Source organism: Rhinatrema bivittatum, chromosome 2 (assembly GCF_901001135.1).
Source record: "Rhinatrema bivittatum chromosome 2, aRhiBiv1.1, whole genome shotgun sequence".
Lineage (NCBI taxonomy): Eukaryota > Metazoa > Chordata > Amphibia > Gymnophiona > Rhinatrematidae > Rhinatrema > Rhinatrema bivittatum.
In genome coordinates this window covers 615,441,853-615,466,119 of record NC_042616.1, presented here as the reverse complement: position 1 = coordinate 615,466,119, position 24,267 = coordinate 615,441,853, and the positions used below count along the sequence as shown (strand labels likewise).

Genomic DNA, 24,267 nt, shown 5'->3' with positions numbered 1-24,267 from the left:
GGTCTTTAATTTGAAGTTCTGTAGAGATGAGGTGATGGTCGGACCATGGGACCGGAACGCAGGTAGGGTTATTGGTAGAAGTTAATCCGTTGTTGAGAAAGATCAAGTCTAGGGTATGTCCCGCTTTGTGCGTGGGATCTTTGACAATCTGATTGAAGCCTAGATGATTGAGTGCTGTGAGAAGGATGTCGCAGTTATGGGTTGGAGGAGCGCTGTTTACATGTAGATTAAAGTCTCCCATCAAGATTGCTGGTTTGTCCTGTTTAAAATGTTTTTTTGTGAATTCAATTAAAGGTGAGGGGTCTGTATCTAAGGTTCCTGGTGGTGAGTAGATTATGGCTATTTGTAGATGGTCCGAATTGAAAAAGGCAATTTCAGTGTTGTTTATTGTGGTGGATGTTTGTAGTGAGAGCCCTAGGCCCTTTTTAGTGGCTAGCATGATCCCTCCTCCCCATTTTTTGATTCTGGGAATTGAGTGTATGTCATAGAGGTGGTTAGGGAGCTGGTTTACAAGTACAGTGTCTGTGGTTTTCAGCCATGTTTCAGTAATGGCGCAGATATCGGGGTGGTCGTTGAGGAGGTGGAGTTTTTTTGTGATCGATTGGGCGTTGAATAGTGTGAGTGTAAATAGTGTTAATCCTAGCGTTTGTGAAATGGGAGAGATCATAATTGGAATCAATCTCTGGTGTCGGATGCCTAGCATCCTGGGTTTGTTGGATGAGAGTTTGGGAGTGTAGGGGATTGTAGGTATAGGAATAAGGGTGCATGTTGAGTTGCTAGTGGGTTGTATTGTAACCTTTCTTGAAAACAGGAATTGTAGTTAAGATAACAGGGAGCTGGGAGCTTGGTGAATGATAGATGAGTGGCTCTTGGAAGAAGATTAGTTGAGTGGCTGTTGGATTGATGGTAGAAGGATAGATGGTTGGATGGATGGATGTTAGATGAGTGGTTGCTGGATGCAGTATGGATGGTTGGTTTCTGAATGACTGTGGAGCACTTGCTGAGCACGCTGGAGTACTTTCTGGAGACTGTGGTAGTGATTGCTGTGTTGGTATAAGAGTGGATGCTGGCGCTTGGTGTGAGCTATATTCCGCCTTCTAGTGAAGGCCCAGGTGAGTCAGTTTGTCTTTGGATGTGTCGTACTGGATGGTTGTTTGAGAGTGGGCGATTGCGGTGCTGGTGAGGAATTTCAGTGGCTGACTTGGAGGGTGTAAGCGGCCCTGGCTAGCACGCTCGGGAGTCTCGTTTGTTTTAAAAAGGACTTCAGCCGGCTTCCGATTAGGGTTATACATTGGTAGTAGTAGTGAGTATTAGGGCTCAGGGGCTGCACGAAGGGGCGCGCCCCTTTGTCGCGCGACGCTCGGCGCACGGCGCCTCGGATGTCCGGGATTGAAATCCCCAGGCCTTCTCCGGGATTGGTTGAGGAGGATTGGAGGAGGAGGTCCTGTCTTGTGGCTTCCTGCGGCGGTGGGCGGAGAGCGGAGAGTAAGCCGGATCACCGCGCTTTCGAAGAAGAAGCAGGAGGAGGTGAGTGTGAAGCTTCCCCGTGGCCGGAGCGGGGGCCCACGGAGGTAGGGCGAGAGTTAATGGCCTTATCAAGCAAGCTTACACTCGAGCTTGGATAAAATCCCAGGATTGGCTAGTATGTGTTGCCATTAACCTACAAAACATTTTTAGTACAATGTGCTATTAGGTGATATTGGGATATTTTGAAATTACATACTGTTTTTGCAGGCTCCCCAATTTTTGCACTTAAACATAGGTGTAATATCATGACAGTGTAGTGCATTCCATGTATACAGTATATCTGTTCTACTGTAGAGCACATTGTAAAATATTGATATCTTGATATTACATGTGAACATTTTTCTTGGAGCATGTATTTTGTATGTCCTTCATACTTTGTTTCCTTATTCTTTTAAGAGTTTAACCATATGGTGTTTCAGAGGTGTCATTTATGCCATCTGCTGTTCTTGTCAATTGGTATATGTAGGCAAGACTGCACAGACACTATGCACCTGCATGATGGAACATCGAAATTGCGTCAGTTGTGAAAAACTGAATGCTAAGTTAGAACATTGTAAAGTTTTTCCCACCAATTTAATACCATAATTTTTGCTATTTTGGAACAACCTTTTTTGAGTATACAAGGCTGTGACCAGGATTCCATGTTTTGTCACGAACAGTGGTAGATTTATACTTTAAATTCCATGTCTCTGGCTGATTTAAATAAAGATATTAAATAGAACATCTTCTTTTAAGCTGCTCCAATTGTTTTTTGACAGATGTGAATCTTGTTTGTAATTAGTCTGATATGGAAGCATCCTCTTTAAAAATGTTGACAGTTTGGTCAGTCATTTTAACTTATGTTTTGAGACATGGAGTCCAAAAAATTATTGTGATTAACTGGGATCTTTTTGGACAAAAAAAATAGCGGTTAACATTTTATTTTTGTAGAGATTTCCTGAGCCAAGGCTTAGGATAATGCTGAAATACTGGCGGTGTAGGGACATCTGTTTGTAGGACACTTTGATTACTGGAATACCTAATGGTGACCAAGGTTTGGAGTAACAGTAGCAGTTTTCCAAGTGTTACATCCTATCTACAAGTGCTTGATTATTTTGCTCCAAAAGTGCAAGCTTATGGGGGGAATTTATTGAATTTCAGTGGTGTTATATACGTTTAATATGGATGTCATTGTTTAATAATATTTTAAAACCTGTGTAGACTGTGGTTTTTTAATCTGATAATGCACTTTCAAGTCTTTTAGGATGATATTGGATGAGATTTTAAACACATTTAGAAACCCTAAAAAATACCATGGCTTGGTATATTGTAGTGCTAAAATTGTGACTTAAAGTGCTTCTATGACCACAGTCTATTATTTGATACCTTGACAAATGCAACAGATACTTTGCCCAATTTATCTATAAATATGTACACCTTTTTTTGTATTTGATATGTTCTTGAAATTCAGCACTGACTTTGAAATTTGTCATACACTAGTATTGATTTAGTTTGACAGTGGTTTTAAAAGAATGCACTATAAATAGAATTTGAGACATTGGTAGTATAATTTTAAAACTAAACTCTTTTGTTTTTCTTAGCCATAGGGTGTTAAGACACACAGCAATTATTTGTACAAGCCGGTCACTGAATGTACAAGCCACTATCTGCAGAAGTAATGCTCTTGAGGATGAAGACAGCAAAGGTGGCAATATGCTGGTGTTTGTGGATGTGGAAAATATGAATACTGTAAGTTTAAATAGTTATACTTATGTGCTGTTTTAACAAGTTTAGGTTCTTTATGTACTTTATTTTATTTATAAAATTTATATCTCGCTGATCCACACATCTCAGCAGGGAGCAGCCATACATACATAATAAGCACATAAAACATAGTCCAATACAAACCATGACAATCAAAACACAATAAAACAAACATAAGCAACATAAATTCTAACTGTAGTTTTTTCCATGTGTTTATTTACCATCCTAATTTAATTATTTCTTGCCCTATAGCTCTTTAGGTTAGCCCTCTTTCTACTTCCCAAAAAACCATTCCACCCAGTTAGCACCTCCGTAATGTTCTCACTCATTTTCACAAAGTCAATAGTTTTGATCCCCAAGACCTTTTGTATGCCCTCTCTCAGCCTTTATTCTTACATTTAACTGCACTGTGTGAGGATCACTTAAGTTCAGAAGACAGCTTACCTGCACATTAGAAACTTTCCCAGTTTGTGAATACCACATCGAGTTTGGTCCCTCCCTCCCTCCCTGGGGTGTTCTATTACTAAATAGCTGAAGAGAGTCCAGGAACTCTCTACTTGTAACAAGTTCTGTATATGTGATACTCTATTCCACGTCTGAAAGATTAAAATCTCCCATCAGCTACACCTCCCCTTTCATTGCAGTTCTATGCAAATCTTGGATTAGATCTTTAGTCAGCTGTACCACCTGTGTCTGATGTTTGTAGATCATGCCAGTATAGATGGAAGTGCTGGCTCCCCTTTCCAAGATGACCCATAGCACCTCCTACTTTTCCTGTGCCTGCTGCACTTCTGTTGCTTTAATATGATTGATTTACAGTTTTCTATGTTGAAATTAGTTCAAAAACAGAATAGAGGTGATTTGTAAAGGGGTTTTTTTAATTCACTGATCAAGGGTAATAGAAGACAAATTTTGAACTTTTAGGTTGCAGAACTAAAGTTTGTTTTTGGAAATATTTTCCTTCATATGCAATACTTGTAGATGGATACCTTGGGCCTAGTAATTCAGCAGAGTAGCTTAATATAAAAGCAAAAGCAAAGATAGGTCACACACAGTTCAGAGTCCTGGACTTTGAGTGCCAACTTTAAGATGGGAGAGAACCTTAGGGAAGTCCTGGCCGGTTGGGAAGATCTAGGTGAAGTAGAAGAAAGGACTAAATCAATAGTCATTGTAAGAGCAACAAATCTTTATATAAAGAAAGTGATAAAAGTAAGAGGAAGTAAAGACTGATACAGTTTTGTAAAGAAGTGACTGAAAATATGGCAAAAGATTGGCATTCTGAAAGAAGACAGTGATGACTATCTGGAAAAGCTGAGAGAAACAGGGGAAAGATACCAAAGGTGTAATCAGAAAGAAAATAGCTAATTAGTCAAGGTGAGATAACTTTTTGATATATTAATGAAAGGAGGATTGCAGGGGTATGATTATAAAACAGAGGTGAAAAAGTGGAATGTGCAGAGATGCAGACCTAACATTTTTGGAGAAAGGGGTTAGAGAAGAACCACAAATGACAGGAATACATACAGTAAAAAGACAGGTACCATGCCATTTGAAGAACAGATGCTTGCATTGAACTAGCAAAACTGGGGTCAAACAGCATACACCCTAGCATATGCCTGGTATTTTGAATTTAGTTTTCATTTTAATTACATAGCAAATATATTTTTTTCCAAAGCAGCTTGCATGCTTCAGTTTTGCTAATTGTTAGCTTCTAAAGTTAAACTTAACCAGCATACCAGTGAGTCGGGCTAAGAGTGCAATATAAGTTCTCACCTTTCAATAGAAACCACTGCCGTTCTTGGAAAGGGTTTGAATACAAGTGGAGGTGTTTTTCTAACTTTGCCCAGAATTTGAAAAATGTTTTCAATTTCTTGCGGGTAGTTGGTAGGTAGTTTTTATTTTTAATTGATTTGCATTCCAGAGAGATTTTCTTTTGTCTAAAGCAGCTAACTTGCTTGCTTGCCTACTTGTTCTTTCAGTTTTGCTATTTAAGGCCTTGATGCAATAAAGTGTACTAGGTTTAGCTTATACTGCTGCTAAATTGGAATTTTAAAATGAGCTGTTTAGTTTAACTCTTCCTAGAACATTAGTGGAGAAATCAAGGATATTGCAGACCTTGAAAAACTGAGATTTGGATTATTGGGGGAGAAATCTAAATATTACAGGATTTTAGGTTGTTTATAGAATATATTATGAATTAGATATTGTCAGTTGAATGATTTCATTAACAAATGGTAAAGTACAGGCAAGTGACTGCATATTTAATGTGAGGTTACAAAATAAAGTATGTCCACGCATTTATTATGGAAATTGTTAATGATTTAAACATCGGAATGGTAACATATCATCGTCATTGACAATTTTTGAGTCACCCATATTACTGGATGCTATAGAAACATATTTAAGAGGATTTTTGACAGGTGTCTTGTGTATTGCTCATCATACAGCTCTTTCTCCATGACTATCTGTTCAGATGTTTCAAGTAGGTTTTTTTTTTGTTGTTTTTCCATATATTTTCTGTGGTGTTCGTCGTAGTCTTGTCATTTTTTCGGTCCTTGTCTTGGGGATTTGTTTGTGTTCTGCAATGATATTTTATTGGGATTTATTATATTTTTTATTTAAATCAGATTGACTATATTAAAATATAAAAAGAATAGATTCTTTAAAACATTTTTTGATACATTTTTAAAATGTTTGATATATATTTTCACTGTTCTAGGTGGTTTCTTTAGGTTGCTTTGTCTGATAGAACAGCATTTGCGGTCTTTTTGTATTTATAATTTATTGTATGCCAAAAGTTTAATAAAATTTTAAAAAGTGTTTTAGTGGAATTTGCATACTAATGCATGCATATGAAATTATTTCCAGTGAAACAGTATACTAAATTAACGCACTTCTGTACTACTCCTCAAACTTGACTTTAACCCCTGAGGTGAAGTAAAATTTTAGCTACTATTATGAGAAGGAAATGGAAGTTTAAAAAAACAAAACAAAAAAGTCAGCTACCTAGGGTCCCCAAGTTGAGGACCCCTTGAACATGAGTTCAACATTGTGAAGACCCATGGTTTTGGGCATACTCTAAGTCGAGGACCCCAGCCCTGGTAGCCCAGACATCTGGGACCTTGGCACCCACTAGCCTTGTTCCCCCCAAACCCGTAAGCTCATCTAGCCACCAATCTCCCCTAGCTACGCCACTGCTTTGGCCTACACCAATCTCACTATGCTACACCACTGCCTTGGCCTACTCACCCCCTCTCACTTATCTACCCCTTGCACATCCCCTAAACTTCCCCTCACCCTCTAACATTCCTTTCCTATCTACTCAAACACCCACTAACCCACTCCTTCCTAATTATGGCCCCCACAATCTGGGCACCCTACAGGATGCCTGTATAATTATCTTTACTTAAAATTTAGCACACAATTGTAACTATTGAGTCTGTATTGGAAGACTTATAAGGAGAGGCTGAAGCAGGGGTCAGGAAACCTATGGCTCGCGAGCCAGACGTGGCTCTTTTGATGGCTGCATCTGGCTCGCAGACAAATCTTTAATAAAAAAAAAAATAATAACATTAAAAATATAAAACATTCTCATGTATTTCAATCCATTCATTTCCTACCGCTCATGTTCATGGTTGCGGGTGGCTGGAACCAATCACAGCTGTCCTCCGGGACAACACCAAATTTTTATTGGATAATGCGTAACGTACATGGGTCATTGTGAGGTCAGGAAGTAAACTTCCCTCCTTTTAATCAAGTAGTCAGCTAGCTAATTGCAGAAACCCTTTTATCGAAGAAGATGGCTAAAAGAAAAAAAGATGAGGAGTATCGTACTTTTCAGCAGGAATGGACAGAGGAATTCGCCTTTGTGGAGAGAGTAGGTTCTGCAGTGTGTCTAATATGCAATGATAAAATTGCATCGATGAAACGGTCAAATATAAAGCGGCACTTCGACACACGCCATACTACATTTGCATCGAAATATCCTGCGGGGGACAGCAGGAATAAAGCATATCAAGAGCTACTGTACAGAGTGCAAGCTAGTCAGCAGCAACTCCGTGTTTGGACCCAACAAGGTGACTGGAATTCGGCTAGCTTTGCTGGGGCTTTAGCAATTGTGAAAAACGGAAAGCCATTCACAGATGGGGGAGTATGCCAAAACATTCATGCTTGATGTTGCCAATGAACTTTTTGACGACTTTTCAGATAAAGACAAGATAATCAAACGAATAAAAGACATTCCTCTGTTGGCAAGAACTGTTCACGATTGTACCATCATGATGGCAAAGCAAATTGAGGCAACACAAGTGAAGGACATAAATGCAGCACATTCTCTTCTCTCGCTTTGGATGAGTGAACAGACGAAAGCCATTTATCCCAGTTCAGCGTGATTGCAAGGTATGCTGTCGGTGACACACTACGTGAGGAAAGTCTTGCTGTTTTGCCTATGAAAGGGGACAACAAGAGGGGGAGGATTTATTCAAGTCTTTCACTGAGCTCGCTAAAGAAAAAAATCTACCGATGGATAAACTTATTTCGGTGTGTACTGATGGTGCTCCGTGCATGGTGGGGAAAAACAGAGAATTTGTAGCGCTTCTTCGTGAACATGAAAAGAAGACCCATCCTAAGTTTTCACTGCATCCTACATCAGGAAGCACTTTGTGCTCAGATGTGTGGCGAGCAGCTTGGTGAGGTGATGTCGCTGGTCATTCGGGTGGTCAACTTTATTGTTGCCCGAGCTTTAAATGATCGCCAGTTTAAAACACTGCTGGATGATGTTGGGAATAATTATCCTGGTCTGATTCTGCACAGCAATGTGCATTGGTTGTCAAGAGGGAATGTGCTCAGCCATTTCGCGGCTTGTCTGAGCGAAATCCGGACTTTTCTTGAAATGAAAATCGTCGAGCATCCTGAGTTAACTAACACTGAGTGGCTCCTGAAGTTCTACTATCTCATGGACATGACTGAACATCTGAACCAGCTCAATGTGAAATGCAAGGCGTTGGAAATACAGTCTTATCCCTTCAACAAGCAGAGTTTGCATTTGAAAACAAGCTAGAACTCTTCATCGCCGACATTGAAACAGGTCGTTTACTACACTTTGAAAAACTGGGAGAGTTTAAAGATGCATGCACAGCAAGTGACCCTGCTCAACATCTTGATCTTCAGCAGCTAGCGGGCTTCACATTTAAATCTCCTGCAGTCATTCAAAGCGTGCTTTGGAGAATTTCATGAGCGCACTCGTCTTTTTAAGTTCATCACCCATCCACACGAGTGTGCAGTGGACAGCGCCGACCTGAGTTACATCCCCGGTGTCTCCGTCAGAGATTTTGAACTACAAGCTGCTGACCTGAAGGCCTCAGACATGTGGGTGAATAAGTTCAAGTCACTGAATGAAGATTTGGAAAGACTTGCACGTCAGCAAGCAGAGTTGGCGAGCAAACACAAGTGGGGAGAAATGAAAAAACTTCAACCCGCGGACCAGCTGATTGTCAAAACTTGGAACACGCTTCCCGTCACATACCACACACTGCTGCGTGAATATTGCTGTACTGACAATGTTTGCCTCTACGTAATCATGTGAGCAGTCTTTCTCACATCTAAAGAACATTAAGACCAACCTACGATCACGTTTAACAGATGGAAGTCTCAACGCCTGCATGAAGCTTAACCTCACCATGTATCAACCAGACTACAAAGCCATCAGCAAAACCATGCAGCACCAGAAGTCACATTAATGGTAAGAAGTACTTTATTCATCATTGGTTAGCAACAGCATAACAACTTTATTAGAAAGAATTCAGAGACTTATTGTACTTTAAAAGTGTTGGTCTTACATAATTTACTTGTATTTAGTTTTAAACATATTGTATGGCTGTCACGAAATTACATTTTAAAATATGTGGCGTTCATGGCTCTCTCAGCCAAAAAGGTTCCCGACCCCTGGGCTGAAGGATCTGAATATGTGTATACCCTGGAAGAGAGGAGGTGCTGGGGAGATATACAGAATTTCCGATACCTAAAAGGTTTTAATAATGCTCAAACTTTGAACCTTTTCTGTTGGAAAGGAAACAGTAGAACTAGGGGTCATGAAATGAAATTACAGGGGGGGGGACGGGACCACAACTCAGATTCAACATCAGGAGATACATCTTCATGGAGAGAGTGGTGGATGCCTGGAATGCCCTTCAGAGCAGTTGGTGAGGATAAAAACAGTAAACTCCTCCCCCCTACCCCATCTCTCTACCCCTACGTTTCATTTAATCCCTACACATTCTACCCTCCTTCCCTCTCCCCCCCCCCCCTAGGTTCCTCTACCCCCCTCTCCTCTCAAATTATACTCAAATTTATTTAATATGTCATCGCCTCATATTGGATATGTATATACTGTTATAATATTATTTTATTTTATATATATTAGTAAAGCCTATTCTTAACATTTAACATTCAATGTTACTTTCCCTCCTTATATTCCCCCTCTTACCCACCCCCCTCAATTGTTCTTTTGTTAATTTGTTGATATAACTCTGTTCGATGTAAAACGCCTCCCCAGGCGTCTGTTTGCGTTACAATGTGAACCGATGTGATATCCCTGATGAATGTCGGTCTATAAAAATTTTAAATAAATAAATAAAATAAATAAACTAATTCAAGAAGATAAATATTGTGGATCCCTAAAGGTTAGAGGTTGGAAATGAAAAAGATGCATGGAGGTAACCTGCATGGAGTGGCAGTTACTTCCATTAATCAGATGACATGGGATTACTACCATTAAATGATTAGCCTTGATGGTTTTGGTGCAAATGCAACATCAACAGCAGGGGGTTGGGGGAGAGGAATTGGATTCAGACAGCTAATGCTGGGCCACAAGTTTTACGGTGTGTGAGACTGATACACTGACATCAAGAAAAAAAGCACATGTTCAAGCAGCATATCTGATTGTAAATACTTCCCTTAACATAAGACCTCCGGGTATCCAGCATGAAGTGGCAATTACCACCCTAAACAAAGACATAGGGTAAACTGCATGACGCAGCAGTTACTACTTTATGAAACTTGCTGGGCAGACCATTTTGGACATTTTTGTTCTTTTTCTGCCGTTGTTACTATATATATATATATATATATATATATATATATTTAAAACACATAAGTGACATTAGTAAATGACAGCAGAAAAAGACCCAAGTAGTAATTCCAGTCTTCTCAGCAAGTTGTTTAGAGTAGCAACTGCCACTCCATGCAGGTTACTCCTGAGCCTTCTGTTAAGGGCAGTAATTGCCACTCCCTGCAGATTGTCCTGGTTAACAAGGTACCCCTTTTCTATTTTTTCCATCCTTTAGCCATTAGGGATCCTCTGTTTTTATTCCACATCTTTCTGAATTTGGTTACTATTCTTGTCTTTACTACATCTTCTGGGGAGCATTCCATATATCCACAACCCTTTCCAAGAAGGAATATTGCCTGATGCTATTCCTGAGAGTCTACCCCCTTAGTATCTCATATTATATCACCTAGTTCTATAGCTTTTTTTCCATTGGAAAAGGTTTGATTCTTGTGCATCATTAATATTTATTTGTACATTTTTATATACCGACCTTCCTCAAAAGATATCGTCTGTTAACAGTATAACAAATACATCTCAGTACAGCAAATACATCTCCGTTAAGTCACAATAAAATAGACCTAAAAATATACATACATTAAAATAATATAAAACAGAGCATAAAATTAATTCTCTTCGGGTATTTAAATTTAAATTCTGTATCCCATCTTCCCTGTCCCTCCTCTCCTCCAGGGTAAACACATTTAGGTCCTTCAGTCTCATCTCATAAGTCTTCCGGTGCTCATCCCACCATTTTAGTCACCTTTCTCTGTACTATTTCCATCCTATCTTTATGCTTTTTGAAATATGGTCTTCAGAACTGAACACAGTATGCTAGATGAGGTCTCACCATGGATCTATATAAGGGCATTATTCTTTTTCTGATTTATAAGTGATATTAGGGATTCAGGAACCTTTGTGCTACTGTGCACCTCATGTCACCCTCCCCTACACCTATTAAGGCTGGCTGTGCTACAGACAGTTCTCTCTATTAACTCCTATACCTACACAATCCAAATAGTTCAGGAAAAAACATGTAGTCACAGAATTAGACTTGTATTTGTCAGACTAACAGGATTAGTATTTAGAAGAAGAAAATCAGTACATGTTTCTAATATCTTGCCCTCTGAGCATCAGTTTATGCTAAAGAAAGATCTGCATCATTAGTGGCTATAAACCTTAGCCTGCATAAAGTATTAATACAGGTAACTAACTGGTTAGCCCCACCTGACTTTAGGAGATTCTCTTCTGTTTATCACTTGAGCAGTCTCTGGCTGGAGATCTCTGGGACCGTCTCAAGAAAAAGGCTTGTTTCCTTGGTTCTGGACCTCGCTGTGCTGGAGGCGGCGTCTCTCCACGCTGGGCTGTTCCTGACTTCCTGGCTGACCAATACCCAGCAGGACTTTTTTTCTCTCCAGTCTTCCGGACACCCTGCCCCTTCCTTGACACAGGGGAGAGGGGCAGGGTGATACCTGCCTCATAAGCCCTCTTCTTTTTTTGGCCTTTTTTATGATAGCTTATGAATATGTATATAGTTCATGCACAGTCATGCAGTGGGTGGATGGTGGTTTCTCTGCATTTCAGGCCCCTCCCTGCCCCTTCTCCATTGGGGGGGGCAGGGGGGCTCATGGCTTCTGCCACCTGGTGACTCTGGACTGTCTTGTCACGTCTTGATCAGCGCTGTCTTGCCACGTCAGCACTTTTCCTTTCAGATGCTCTCCCTTGTCCATGGGGGGTGATCACTGCCCCTCCCCAATTTATTTATTTATTTATTTATTTAAAGGAATTTCTATACCGTCTTTACAAACGGAGTTTGGTCAAAACGGTTTACATAATTGAGTAAAATAAATGTTAACAGAAAAAATTAAGAATCAAGAAAGATTACAAGAGCGTAAAAATTATAAAAACATAAAGTTACAAAAATGTCATCAATATTAAATAGTAGTTGTTTAAAATAAAATTGGTTAATATAAAACAAATCACTAAGTAAAAGCTAGAACAAGGTGCCAAACTAATAAGATAATGGGAAGTGGAACATATTATTTGGTAGGTGATATATGGAATGCAGTTTGAAATAGGTGTGTTTTTAAGGACTTTTTGAAATGCTTGGAATTGGATATGGATCTGTTGGAGTCTGGTAATGCGTTCCACAGAATGGGACCTATGACTGAGAATGTTCTTTTTCTGGTGATGTCAAGGCGGGCCTGTCGAGGTGAAGGAATGTCTAGAAGATTTTTGTCCATTGATCTTAAATGTCTTGGACAGGCTCTCAGGGATTAAGTTGTTTTTCTTCTTCCTTGGTTATCCAGGGGCTGCTTACTTTTTTTTTTATTTATTTAGAAAGGATTTTATAGTCGTCAAGCTGATGTTGATAAGCTAGTTAGCATTGTTTAGGCTGGTCAAATTTCTCATCTTATTTCTTTCTGCTGGGACAGTATTTCTGCCTGGCACATACATGTCAGCATCCATACTTTATAGTCTGTGTTCCTCTGCGGTCAATATTCATATTTTTGTTGCCTCCATGATAAAACATTGGGTATCACCCTATAGATCCTACCTCTCTTTGCAGCCTAGCATCCCTATACCTTTAGCCAGCATCTTGTCACATTGCTTAATCGCCTTCAAATCATCGGACACTATCCAGTTTCTTTCCCAGTCTATGCACTTCAGTCTTTAACCTCCCATCACATATAGCTCCTTTGATTTTCTGAATCCCAGTTACATGATTCTGCACTTCTTGGCATTGAATCCCAGCTGCTAAACATTCAACCATTCCTCAAACTTTCTTAGATCATTTTTCATTCTCTCTACTCCTTTGTGTGTCCACTGTCTTGCAGATTAAGCGCCAGGCCATTCTTTATGATGCTTATGTCCAGGAATACAAGAACACTTAGATTTTGGTAGAAAGCATAATTTTTTATTTATTAATATAAGTATTCTTGGGAGATGCTGATGCCATGTCTCTGACAAACTGACTACCAGCATCTCATCGTATACAGGAAATGGTCCTTCTTTTATAGATAACATAGGATATTGTAGAAGATTCTAGAGTTGCATAACTGCCCAAAGAATCATTTACATTGGTTGTCATGTCAACAGCATGATAAGATCATCCCTAAACTGCCCTGATTACTTCTCCCAGGTGGGGCCTATTTACCATCACTCACTAAGTCCTTTATTCTGTTAGAATCTTGCTGGTCAGGGTAATTAACACATCTGAAGTTGTGTTTACAGATACTCCTGAGAATAGTGCCTCTTATTGTGAAAATATAGCCTGAGGTTCCCTCCGTTGGCTTCTGCTTTATGTGACCCTATGATTAGGCATCACCTTATGGAGCCAGCATGACTGCCTGTCCAGATGTCCTGGGAATTCTGCAAGTCATGCTCAATAAGTCACTTAGAGTTCATACAGCCAAGGCAGGCTAAGAAAACGGAGGATTCTGGGGCATTTGCCTTTCTCCATGTTGGTTTTCTGTTCAGGCACACTCCTCAAGATCATCTTATGTTTTCCACAAAAAGACAAACCTTTCCTTCTAGCCCTTCTCCTGTGTCACTCAAAGATATTGAACTGAACTGGCCCGAGAACAGATCCTTGAGGCACTCCATTTATCACTTTTCTCTCTTCAGAATAGGTTCCTTTTTACTATCACTCACTGTCATTTGTTGGTCAACCAATTTGTAATCCATTCCACTACCCTGGGACCTTCTCTCAGGCTTTTCATTTTGTACATGAGCCTCCTATGTGGGTCAATGCCATCCTTTATCTAATTCTCTATATACCCAATCAAATCTGTCAGATTCATTTGACATGACCTTGCTCTGGTAAAACCATGTTGGCTTCAGATCTTGCAACCCATTAGATTGAAGATAGCTAACTATTCTTTTCTTCAGCAGTGTTTTCATTAATTTTCCCACCACCAAGGTAAGACTAACCAGCCTGTAGTTTCCAGCTTCTTCTCTGTTGCCACTTTTGTGAAGTGGGACCACCAATACCCTTCTCCAATCTTGCAGCCCCATGCCCCTTTCCAGGGATCTATTGAATAAATCTTTCAGCTGTCCCACCAGCACCTCTGAGCTTTTTTAGTATTCTGGGATATGTCTCATTTAGACCCCATGGTTTTGACACATTTCAGCTTTGCTAGTTCCATCGAAAAATTGTCTTCTGTAAATTAGGTTGTAGCTATCTCACTGCCATCTGTACTCTTGCCAACCAGCAATGGGCTTCCTCCAGGGTCGTCTTTAGTGAATGCAGAACTGAAATATTTGCTTAATAGTTCTGCTTCTTCCTTATCTTTCTTCACAAAATGATCCTAGTCTCCTTTCAATCTTACAATACCATGTCTGGCCTTCCTCCTTTCACTGATATATGTGGAAAATGTTTTGTCACCTCTTTACATTTCATTTGCTTTTTACTTTGAAAGTGCAGTAAAAATTTATCGCAGTAGTACAGTTACTGCTGATATTTACCACAGTCTTATTACATTGACCCCTGAGTTAGCTGACATAGCCCAACTCTGTCAGCATAGCAGTGAGTCTGTTCTGAGTGCTACTCAGTCCCACCCATCTACTTTATATAAGAAAAGCAGGAAATGGTCTTCCAAGGGCAAAGTTCAGATATCTCTAAATCCTTGCTCAGGTAAATTAAGGGTAATTTAAGAGATTTGGGATTTGTTTGTTTTTTTGGTTTTTTTTTTTATCAATACTGGTATTCCACAAGGAAATAAAAGATCTCACACTATGGATTTATTTAGTTTACCTATGAGGCTGAAGTCCTTGGCAGTTATTACTGTTACCACAATTACTACTATGTATAACTTCTATAGTATTACTCAATGTATGCAGCACTGTATAAAAACAAATGACAGTCCCTGCTGAGTAGAGCTTACAATCTAATGACAAACATATAGAGCAAAAGAACCATCAAAAATTTAATTTATTTATATTTTGCCTTTCGGCAATTCAAAGCGGATTACATTCAGATACTGTAGGTCCCTATCCCCAGAGGGCTTACAATCTAAGTTTGTACCTGAGGCAATGGAGGGTAAAATGACTTGCCCAAGGTCAAAAAGAGTGGTAGCGGTATTTGAGTCCTGGCTTCCTTGGTTCGCAGTCCCGCTGCTCCAACCACTAGGATATCCCTAGTAGCTAAAGCAGCAGGCTGCAAGTAGTATGATGTGCTCATCTTTTGTTTCTACCCCACATTAATATACATCACACACTCAACTGACGATAATTATCGGGGTTGTGATTTAAAAGCCTCAAAAAGGTGGGTTTTTAGACTAGATCTGAGTAAAGCAAGAGAGGCTCATGACACACCAACTCAGGAAACTATTTCAAGTATTTGGTGAAACCAGGTGGAACACACAATCGAAAGTTGATGATAGAGAAGAGCAGTCTTATCTATTGGCTTGGACTAACTTCAGTTCTCTGCAGTACAGAAAGAATTGACTCATTAAGGAGAATTGGCTATATTTAGACTTGCTTCCCTCCCTATATAGCATTAGATAAACTGCCTTCCCTCCCACAAAGGATCCCAAAAATTAGGAGTGGATGGGTTACAGTGAGTTCTGTTAGGATAAGACCTGTGATGTTGAAGCATCTTCCTCCCTACTCAAAAAGATAGGCATACAAAATGCCTTCATGACACTGGAAATAAATGATATTCCAGGAAAAGCATCTGAAGTGGAACAGAGCTGGAGAAGAAGAACACCGTGCACAAAACTTATAGGCCCTATAAAAAGATCCCATTAGAACAGAAAGCTCCTTTCCTCGACTCCCAGGGGACTCTCTTATCAAAGGCATTAATTTAGATACACATTTGAAAGGCATACCGGGATTATCAGTTAGCAGAACTAGAGCACAGATTTTTAGCAATATAGGTGACAGATATTTAAACTAGAAGAGGAGACAATGGACAGAATATGATTGATTTGGATTGTCACCTGCATGGAATGAATGAAACTAGTGAAGAAAGAAATAGTCTAATAGGTTACCCTTAACCAACAAGGTAGGTAAGTGGAGCAAGTATGACCCAATTTAGAGAATGAGAGGTGAAATATGTAGAAGGCTGTGAGCACAAATGTTCACAGTCTAGACAAAATTCCAGCTCTGCAAGTCCTAATAGCAAAGGCAGACTTAGATATTATTGCTATCATAGAGATATGTTTCAGACCAGGCAATATTCTGTTCAGGAAGGACAGGGGTCATAGAAAAGTGTGTGTGTGTGTGGAAGGGGGGGCGGGGGGATGCTTTGTGTTAATGTGTGTGTGTGTGTGTGTGTGTGTGTGTGTATAGATAGATATATATATAGAGAGAGAGAGAGAGATTTATAGATATATAATAAGCTTCTAAATTACAGGGAGTTTGTGAGGAGCAGGCAGCTTTGTAGGTTATCTTAGAAAAGGTGACTTCCATCTACACTGGTGTGATTCACAGACCTCCTACACAGATGGAAGATCTAGACCAGAACTTCCCAAATAAGTCACAAAACCTTCAGCTGGGGTCATAAGTGCCTCAAAAGGCAGTGCTCGTCGGCTGCCAGCAGCTGCATTAGTAGTGGAAGTTGGCATGCACTAATATGTCTCCAATGGTCTGGCCTTCACATGAATTTCTCTGGTAATAGGAGCCCGTTATGGAATTTTGATCTCAAAGAATTTAGAGCTTTCAGCATGCTGTACTGAGCATGTGCAGCTGAAGTTATTTCCTTGCCCCCTATGCAGAGCCCTCAGGCTTTTTCCACGGAGCCATGTGATTGCTGCTTTATTCTCTCCTTCACAGCTATTGCTATGAATTTTTTTTGAGCTGCAGCTGTTTTTTCTAACAAAGCCTTTCATACCCTTATCTTGTAGTATTTTTAGTTTTCTCTTTCTTTTTTTCTCTTATTTAAACTCTCTGCTGTTCACATGGTGGGCCTTGGGCTGTGCAGTTTGGCATAGTCTGCTTCCGTTTCTTAATAAATAGTGTTGCATCTGCAGTTTATTTTCTTAGTCCTCTCCTTAATCTGTCTGTGCCTTTGTCAGGTGCTGGTGGGACTGGCAGTATGCAGTCTGCGTGTGGACTGTGTAGGTCTCTGGGCATGGGGACTCACCTGAGCTCTTGCCCAGGCAAGAGCTCCTTGTGAATTTGTCTAACCGCTGGGCATCGATGGAGGTCCTAGCAATGAAGGAATCAAGAACCCGGATGATTCCTGTGGGGAGGGAGAGCTCATCCTATCCACATTCCTAGGAACTAGTTTCCAAGGGCCTCTGCTGCTCTGGATGACACAGGCTCCCCTCTTGCTTGTTTGCTCTGGCAATGCAGTTTCCTTGAGAGAGAGGGTGAGCATGAGCCCTAGCCATTAGCATTGCTGCTGCTCCATCAGTGCCATACCTGAGATCAGTTGCCCAAACAAATCCATGCCAGAGCACTGATGGTCTGATGCAGTGGCATTAAGGTTGCAGTGGGTGCCATGGAAGCCACTTGACACCATAGAGGGCTGTGGATGGCAGGTGTCGGTGGGCACCATAGAGCGCCATGGATGCCATTTGATATTCATATTGAATTCACTATAATAGGCAAATTGAGTTGTTTTCTTTATTATGGATCTCAGTGTAATTTTTCTATTACATGACCTCTGTTTCCAAACACACAGAGCAATCCAACACAGATCAAGATGATGATTATGCATGTATATATTTCAGAGATAAGGTGTGGGGGGAGGGCAAGAGAGGGGTAGAGTCTAGGGGTATAAGGGGAGAAAATTATAATGGTATAAAAAAATTAAAAATAAAATAAATAAATACACATTTGTTGCTATATTTCTCACAGGACAAGCAGGTTGGTAGTCCTCACATATGGGTGACATCATCAGGATGGAGCCCAATCACGGAAAACATCTGTCAAAGTTTCCAGAACTTTGACTGGCCCCTACTGGGCATGCCCAGCATGGCACCAACCCTGCAGCCAGCAGGGGTTCCCCTTCAGTCTTCTTTTTTCCGCGCAGCAGTAGCCTCGCGGTAAAGGAGCTCTGAAGAGATTCCTGACAGGAATTTTCCTCACAGAATTACTAAAAGTTAAATTGCCCCACAGGAGTCCCTCCTCTAACTTTTCTCTGACCGCGGTACTCCGGTAAGTTTTTACCTGTTTTCCATCAATTACCGTCGAGTTTGGCCCTTGCGGCCTACTGGCCGTCAGCCTTACCACGGCTCTATTTTTTTCAATGGCCATGGCGTCAGGGTTCCGTCGGTGCCTGGACTGTACTCGCACCATGTCTATCACAGACCCCCATGGAGTCTGTGTAATGTGTTTAGGCCGTGAGCATGATGTCCTGACTTGCACCAAATGTGCCCTCATGACACCAAAAGGTCGCAAAGCCAGAATGGAGAAGATGGAACTCCTCTTCCGTGCTCAAACCCCGACTCCGTCCATTGCATCGACATCGTCGGAACCTGCACCATCGACTTCGCGCCAGCATCGACCACTGACCGGTGACCGACCGCCATCGACGTCTTCACGGCCATCGACACCCTCTACTCCTCCTCAGGATCGAGGGGATCGCAGGGAAAAACATAGACATCGTAAGACTCAGACCATCGAGGGAGCGAAATCATCGACCTCGCCACTGTCTGAGCTGCCGTTGAAGAAGCCCTGTCCAGGAAAGGCGCCGACCATTCCTGCTACCGGGTCACCGAGGCAACCCTCACCTGATCAGGGTTTGGGAGCCGCGATTCCACCTGTAAAGTGGTCCCTCCGGCTATGCCTCTGCCTCCCTCTTCTGTTCCGGAGCCAGGGCTGCTTGCTCCAGGTCTCCGAGAAGAACTGGACCGGATGGTTCAGGAGGCCATAGACAAGGCGATGCAACTTCTCCAGGTCCCTCCGGCACAGATTGTGGAATCTGTCATCGACCCGATTTCAGCAGCGCTGGCACTGCTGCTATCCAGAATGGAAGCACTAATGACCGCCCATCCTCCGATGGACCCCTGGTCTCAGATGCCTCTGATGCCCTCCCTGATGACAGCTTCATCGGGAGGAGAAACACCGTTCCGCATCCCTCCATTGGGTGTGTTGCCTCAGCCATCGATGCCGATGCGTCCCTCGCCATCGATTCATCCATCGATGCCGATACGTTCGGTGCCACCGAGTCATCCATCGATGCCTGCACTGGTGCCTTCGATGCCATCATCAGTGCCTCCAGTGATTCCTCCGATTTTTTTCGGAGCCTAGACCAGGACCCTCGGGTATCCAACCCCCTTCACTTCCTAAAGGACAGTCTGCTGATCCTTATGATACTTGGGGTGATGATACTTCAACAGACACGTATGACTTACCTTCACCACCTTCTCCCACTGAAAGTAGAAAGCTTTCTCCTCCAGAGGACCTCTCGTTCATAAATTTTGTGAAGGAAATGTCTGTGTTGGTTCCCTTTCAACTACAGACTGAACAGGACGATAGGCACCAGATGATGGAGTTACTCCAATTCCTGGATGCCCCCAAAGTGATCACTTCTATTCCCGTTCATCAGGTCTTTCTTGATCTCCTCAAAAAGAACTGGGAAAGCCCTGGTTCAATTGCTCCAGTACATAGGAAGGCTGACACTACTTATTTAGTTCAGTCAGCCCCAGGCTTTCAAAAATCTCAGCTTGACCAACACTCAGTTAAGGTAGAGTCTGCACAAAAGAAGGCAAAAAGGTCAAAACCCCACTCATCTACCCCACCTGCTAAGGAATAAAAATTCCTAGACAACATTGGTCGATGAGTATTCCAAGGGGCCATGCTCATCTCCCGAATTGCTGCCTATCAGCTTTATATGACCCAATATAATAGGGTCATCTTTAAGCAGATACAGGACTTCTCAGAGTCCCTTCCAGAACAATTCCAAGACCAGCTACAAACCCTTGTAAACAAAGGATTTGAGGCAGGCAAGCCTGAGATTCGAACATCTTATGACATTTTTGATACCTCTACCAGAGTGTCTGCAGCAGCTATTTTGGCAAGACGGTGGGCCTGGCTCAAGTCTTCTGACCTCCGCCCAGAAGTGCAAGACCGGTTATCCAACCTACCATGTATTAGAGATAATCTGTTTGGAGAACAGATCCAATGAATCGTGGTCGAATTAAAAGACCATCATGAGACTCTCAAACAGCTCTCTTCAATGCCTTAAGACTTCTCCTCAAGACAGCCCTTCAGGAAGGACTCTAAGAAGTCGTTCTACCGTCCAAGAAAGGCCTATCCACCACCAGCAAGGTCCCGTGCTACCAGACCTTATCAAAAGCCTCAGCCTCGCCAAGCCTGAAAAAAAACCCACAAGCAGCTCCCCAGCCAGGACCTGCTTCAGACTTTTGACTTCCGCTTGGAGAGCAGCAGCCAGATTCCTCTGCCAAGCATACCAGTGGGAGGTCAATTGTGCCGCTTTCACAACACATGGCAGTCAATCACAACAGACCAATGGGTATTGGCAATCATTGCTCAGGGTTACCATCTGAACTTTCTCACCCTGCCACCAGACTCCCCACCTCTACAGACGTGTGGGAAGTCCGACCACTCCATTCTTCTGGATCAGGAGGTCTCCCTCCTCCAGTCAAAAGCAATAGAATCCATTCCGCACTCGCAGCAAGGCCTAGGGTTCTATTCCTGGTACTTTCTGATCCCCCAAAAAATTGGGGGGTGTCGGCGAATTCTGGGCCTACGTGCTCTCAACAAGTACCTCCAGCAGGAAAAGTTCAAGATGGTAACCTTGGGATCACTTCTGCCTCTTCGACAAAGAGGAGACTGGCTCTGCTCTCTGGACTTCCAGGACACATACACCCACATTGAGATAACTCCAACTCATCGCAAGTACCTGAGGTTTTTAGTAGGCCCCAAGCACTATCAATACCGACTGCTTCCATTCGGCCTAGTGTCTGCACCACAAGTCTTTACCAAATGTCTCGTAGTTGTCGCAGCTTTCCTCAGGAAAGAAGGTGTTCACGTCTAACCCTATCTGGACGACTGGTTAATCAGGGCTCCAACCCAGCAAACTACTCGGTCATCCCTCGATTTGACTCTACACACTCTAATTTCACTAGAATTTCTCGTCAATTACGAAAAATCCTATTTAGTCCCATCTCAGACCTTGCCCTTCATTGGGTCAGACTTGGACACCTTGCAGGCAAAGGAATTTCTACCTCAACAACGAGCGCTAACTCTCGTGTCTCTCGCTCACCAGTTGCAGTTCAGAATACTGCAACAGCTCGCCAATTCCTTGTCCTTCTCGGACACATGGCATCCTCAGTCCATGTCACACCAATGGCCCGCTTGGCCATGAGACTCATGCATTGGACTCTGAGGTCACAATGGATTCAAGCTATTCAGCCTCTCTCGACAATTGTCCACATCTCCGACTCACTCCGTCTGTCTCTCGCCTGGTGGAAAAATCAGACCAATCTCCTCCAGGGATTGCCCTTTCAAATGCCAGATCCTCAAGTCATTCTCACCACCGACACTTCCAACCTCGGGTGGGGAGCCCACGTGGCCGATCTGCAGACACAAGGATCTTGGTCTCCAGAGGAAGCCAAACACCAGATAAATTTCCTGGAGCTTCGAGCAATGCGATATGCTCTCAGGGCTTTTCAGGATTGCCTTTCCAAACAAGTCATCCTGATTCAGATGGACAACCAGGTGGCCATGTGGTACATAAACAAGCAGGGAGGCACAGGCTCCTTCCTTCTGTGTCAGGAAGCTGCGCAGATTTTGGCGGAAGCGCTCTCTCACTCGATGTACCTCAGGGCCACCTACTTGCCGGGAGTGGACAATGTTCTAGCAGACAAGCTGAGTCGCGTCTTCCAACCGCACGAGGGGTCTCTCAACCCCTCGGTAGCGAACGCCATCTTCCGACAATGGGGATCCTCACAGACCTCTTTGCGTCCCCTCAGAACCACAAAGTGGACAATTACTACTCCTCATTCGAAGCAAACGCTCTCAGCCCAGAGATACATTCTCCCTCTCATGGGCAACCAGTCTGCTTTATGCATTCCCTCCACTTCCTCTTCTCTCGAAGACTCTCGTGAAGCTACATCAGGACAAGGGAACCATGATCCTGATAGCACCTCACTGGCCACGCCAAGTGTGGTTTCCAATACTACAGGATCTTTCCATCCGCAGGCACATTCCCTTGGGAAAGGACCCGCTGCTGATCACTCAAAACAACGGGAGCCTACGCCATCCCAATCTTCAGGCCTTGTCCCTGACGGCATGGATATTGAAAGGTTAATCCTTCAACCACTTAACCTTTCAGATCCAGTTTCCCGTGTCTTGATTGCTTCATGGAAGCCTTCCATGAGAAATTCTTACTCCTATAAATGGAAAAGGTTCACATCCTGGTGCGCTTCTCAGTCCCTTGATCCCTTTTCCTGTCTAATCCCAAAGTTTTTGGACTATCTCTAGCATCTTTCAGAGTCGGGTCTCAAGACATCGTCCATCAGAATGCATGTCAGTGCGGTAGCCGCCTTCCATAAAGGTGTCGGAGATGTTCCTATATCAGTACAACCCCTTGTAACACGCTTTCTGAAGGGCTTGCTCCACATCAAGCCACCTTTACGTCCTCCGGCCCCTTCTTTGGACCTTAATCTGGTTCTCGGTCGGCTCATGAAACCACCATTCGAGCCTCTTCACTCCTGTGACTGAAAATATCTCACATGGAAAAGTGATTTTCCTTTTGGCTCTCACTTCAGCTTGCAGGATTAGTGAGTTACAGGCCCTAGTTACCTATCTGGCTTACACTAAACTCCTGCAGGACCGGGCAGTACTCAGCACTCACCCTAAGTTCTTACCTAAGGTAGTTTCGGAGTTTCACATTAATCAATCCATCATACTACCTACCTTCTTTCCCAGGTCCCATTCCAATCCAGGGGAACGGGCTCTGCATACCCTTGACTGCAAACGGGCTCTAGCTTTTTATCTAGACCGTACAGTTGCCCACAGGACGAGCACTCAGTTATTCGTCTCGTTCCACCCCAACAAATTAGGGCAACCTGTGGGTAAGCAGACGCTCTCCTCCTGGTTAGCAGACTGTATATATTTTTGCTATCAGCAAGCAGGCATTCCTTTTCAAGACCGTGTTAAAGCACACTCTGTGAGGGCCATGACGACTTCAGTAGCACACCTACGATCGTTGCCGCTTCCTGACATTTGCAGGGCTGCCACCTGGAGTTCTCTCCATACCTTCGCAGCCCACTATTGCTTGGACAAAGCCAGAAGACAAGATTCCATCTTTGGCCAGTCTGTCCTGCGTAACCTGTTTCCAACGTAACGTACCAACACCCTTCCACCTGCCCGGTGGGGTTCAGGATGCCCTCTACCAAATTCCACCCCAGTTGTTGTGCCTGTTGCACGCCATTGGGTACATTTGGTGCATGTCCGGACATCCTCAGCTCGGTACCCACCCATATGTGAGGACTACCATCCTGCTTGTCCTGTGAGAAAGCAAATGTTGCTTACCTGTAACAGGTGTTCTCACAGGACAGCAGGATGTTAGTCCTCACGAAACTCGCCCGCCGCCCCATGGTGTTGGGTTTGTAACGTTTTGTTGTTTTATTTTTCGGCACTGCCTGTAGCTTTCAAATAAGACTGAAGGGGGACCCCTGCTGGCTGCAGGGTTGGTGCCATGCTGGGCATGCCCAGTAGGGGCCAGTCAAAGTTCTGGAAAGTTTGACAGAAGTTTTCCGTGATTGGGCTCCATCCTGATGATGTCACCCATATGTGAGGACTAACATCCTGCTGTCCTGTGAGAACACCTGTTACAGGTAAGCAGCATTTGCTTTACTTTGGGATGATGTACCAGAACACGGCATTGTCCCCAAACTTCTATTTTGTTGTTTTGTTCATTATCAATCATGTTAAGGACACAAACATGTTCTTTCCTGCCTAGCAGAATTATT

At 42.7% G+C, this 24,267-nt stretch overlaps 1 protein-coding gene across 4 annotated transcripts in view; it reads left to right on the top strand.

Annotated features, from left to right (window-relative positions):
- TRAPPC8 (trafficking protein particle complex 8) overlaps nucleotides 1-24,267 on the top strand; it is a 431,358-nt gene that overhangs the window by 285,844 nt on the left and 121,247 nt on the right. For all 4 annotated transcript variants that reach the window (XM_029591182.1, XM_029591181.1, XM_029591183.1 and 1 more), the window contains one exon: nucleotides 3,108-3,255. In XM_029591182.1, the coding sequence (XP_029447042.1) occupies nucleotides 3,108-3,255 (148 nt within the window). The remainder of the gene's footprint in view (nucleotides 1-3,107; nucleotides 3,256-24,267) is intronic.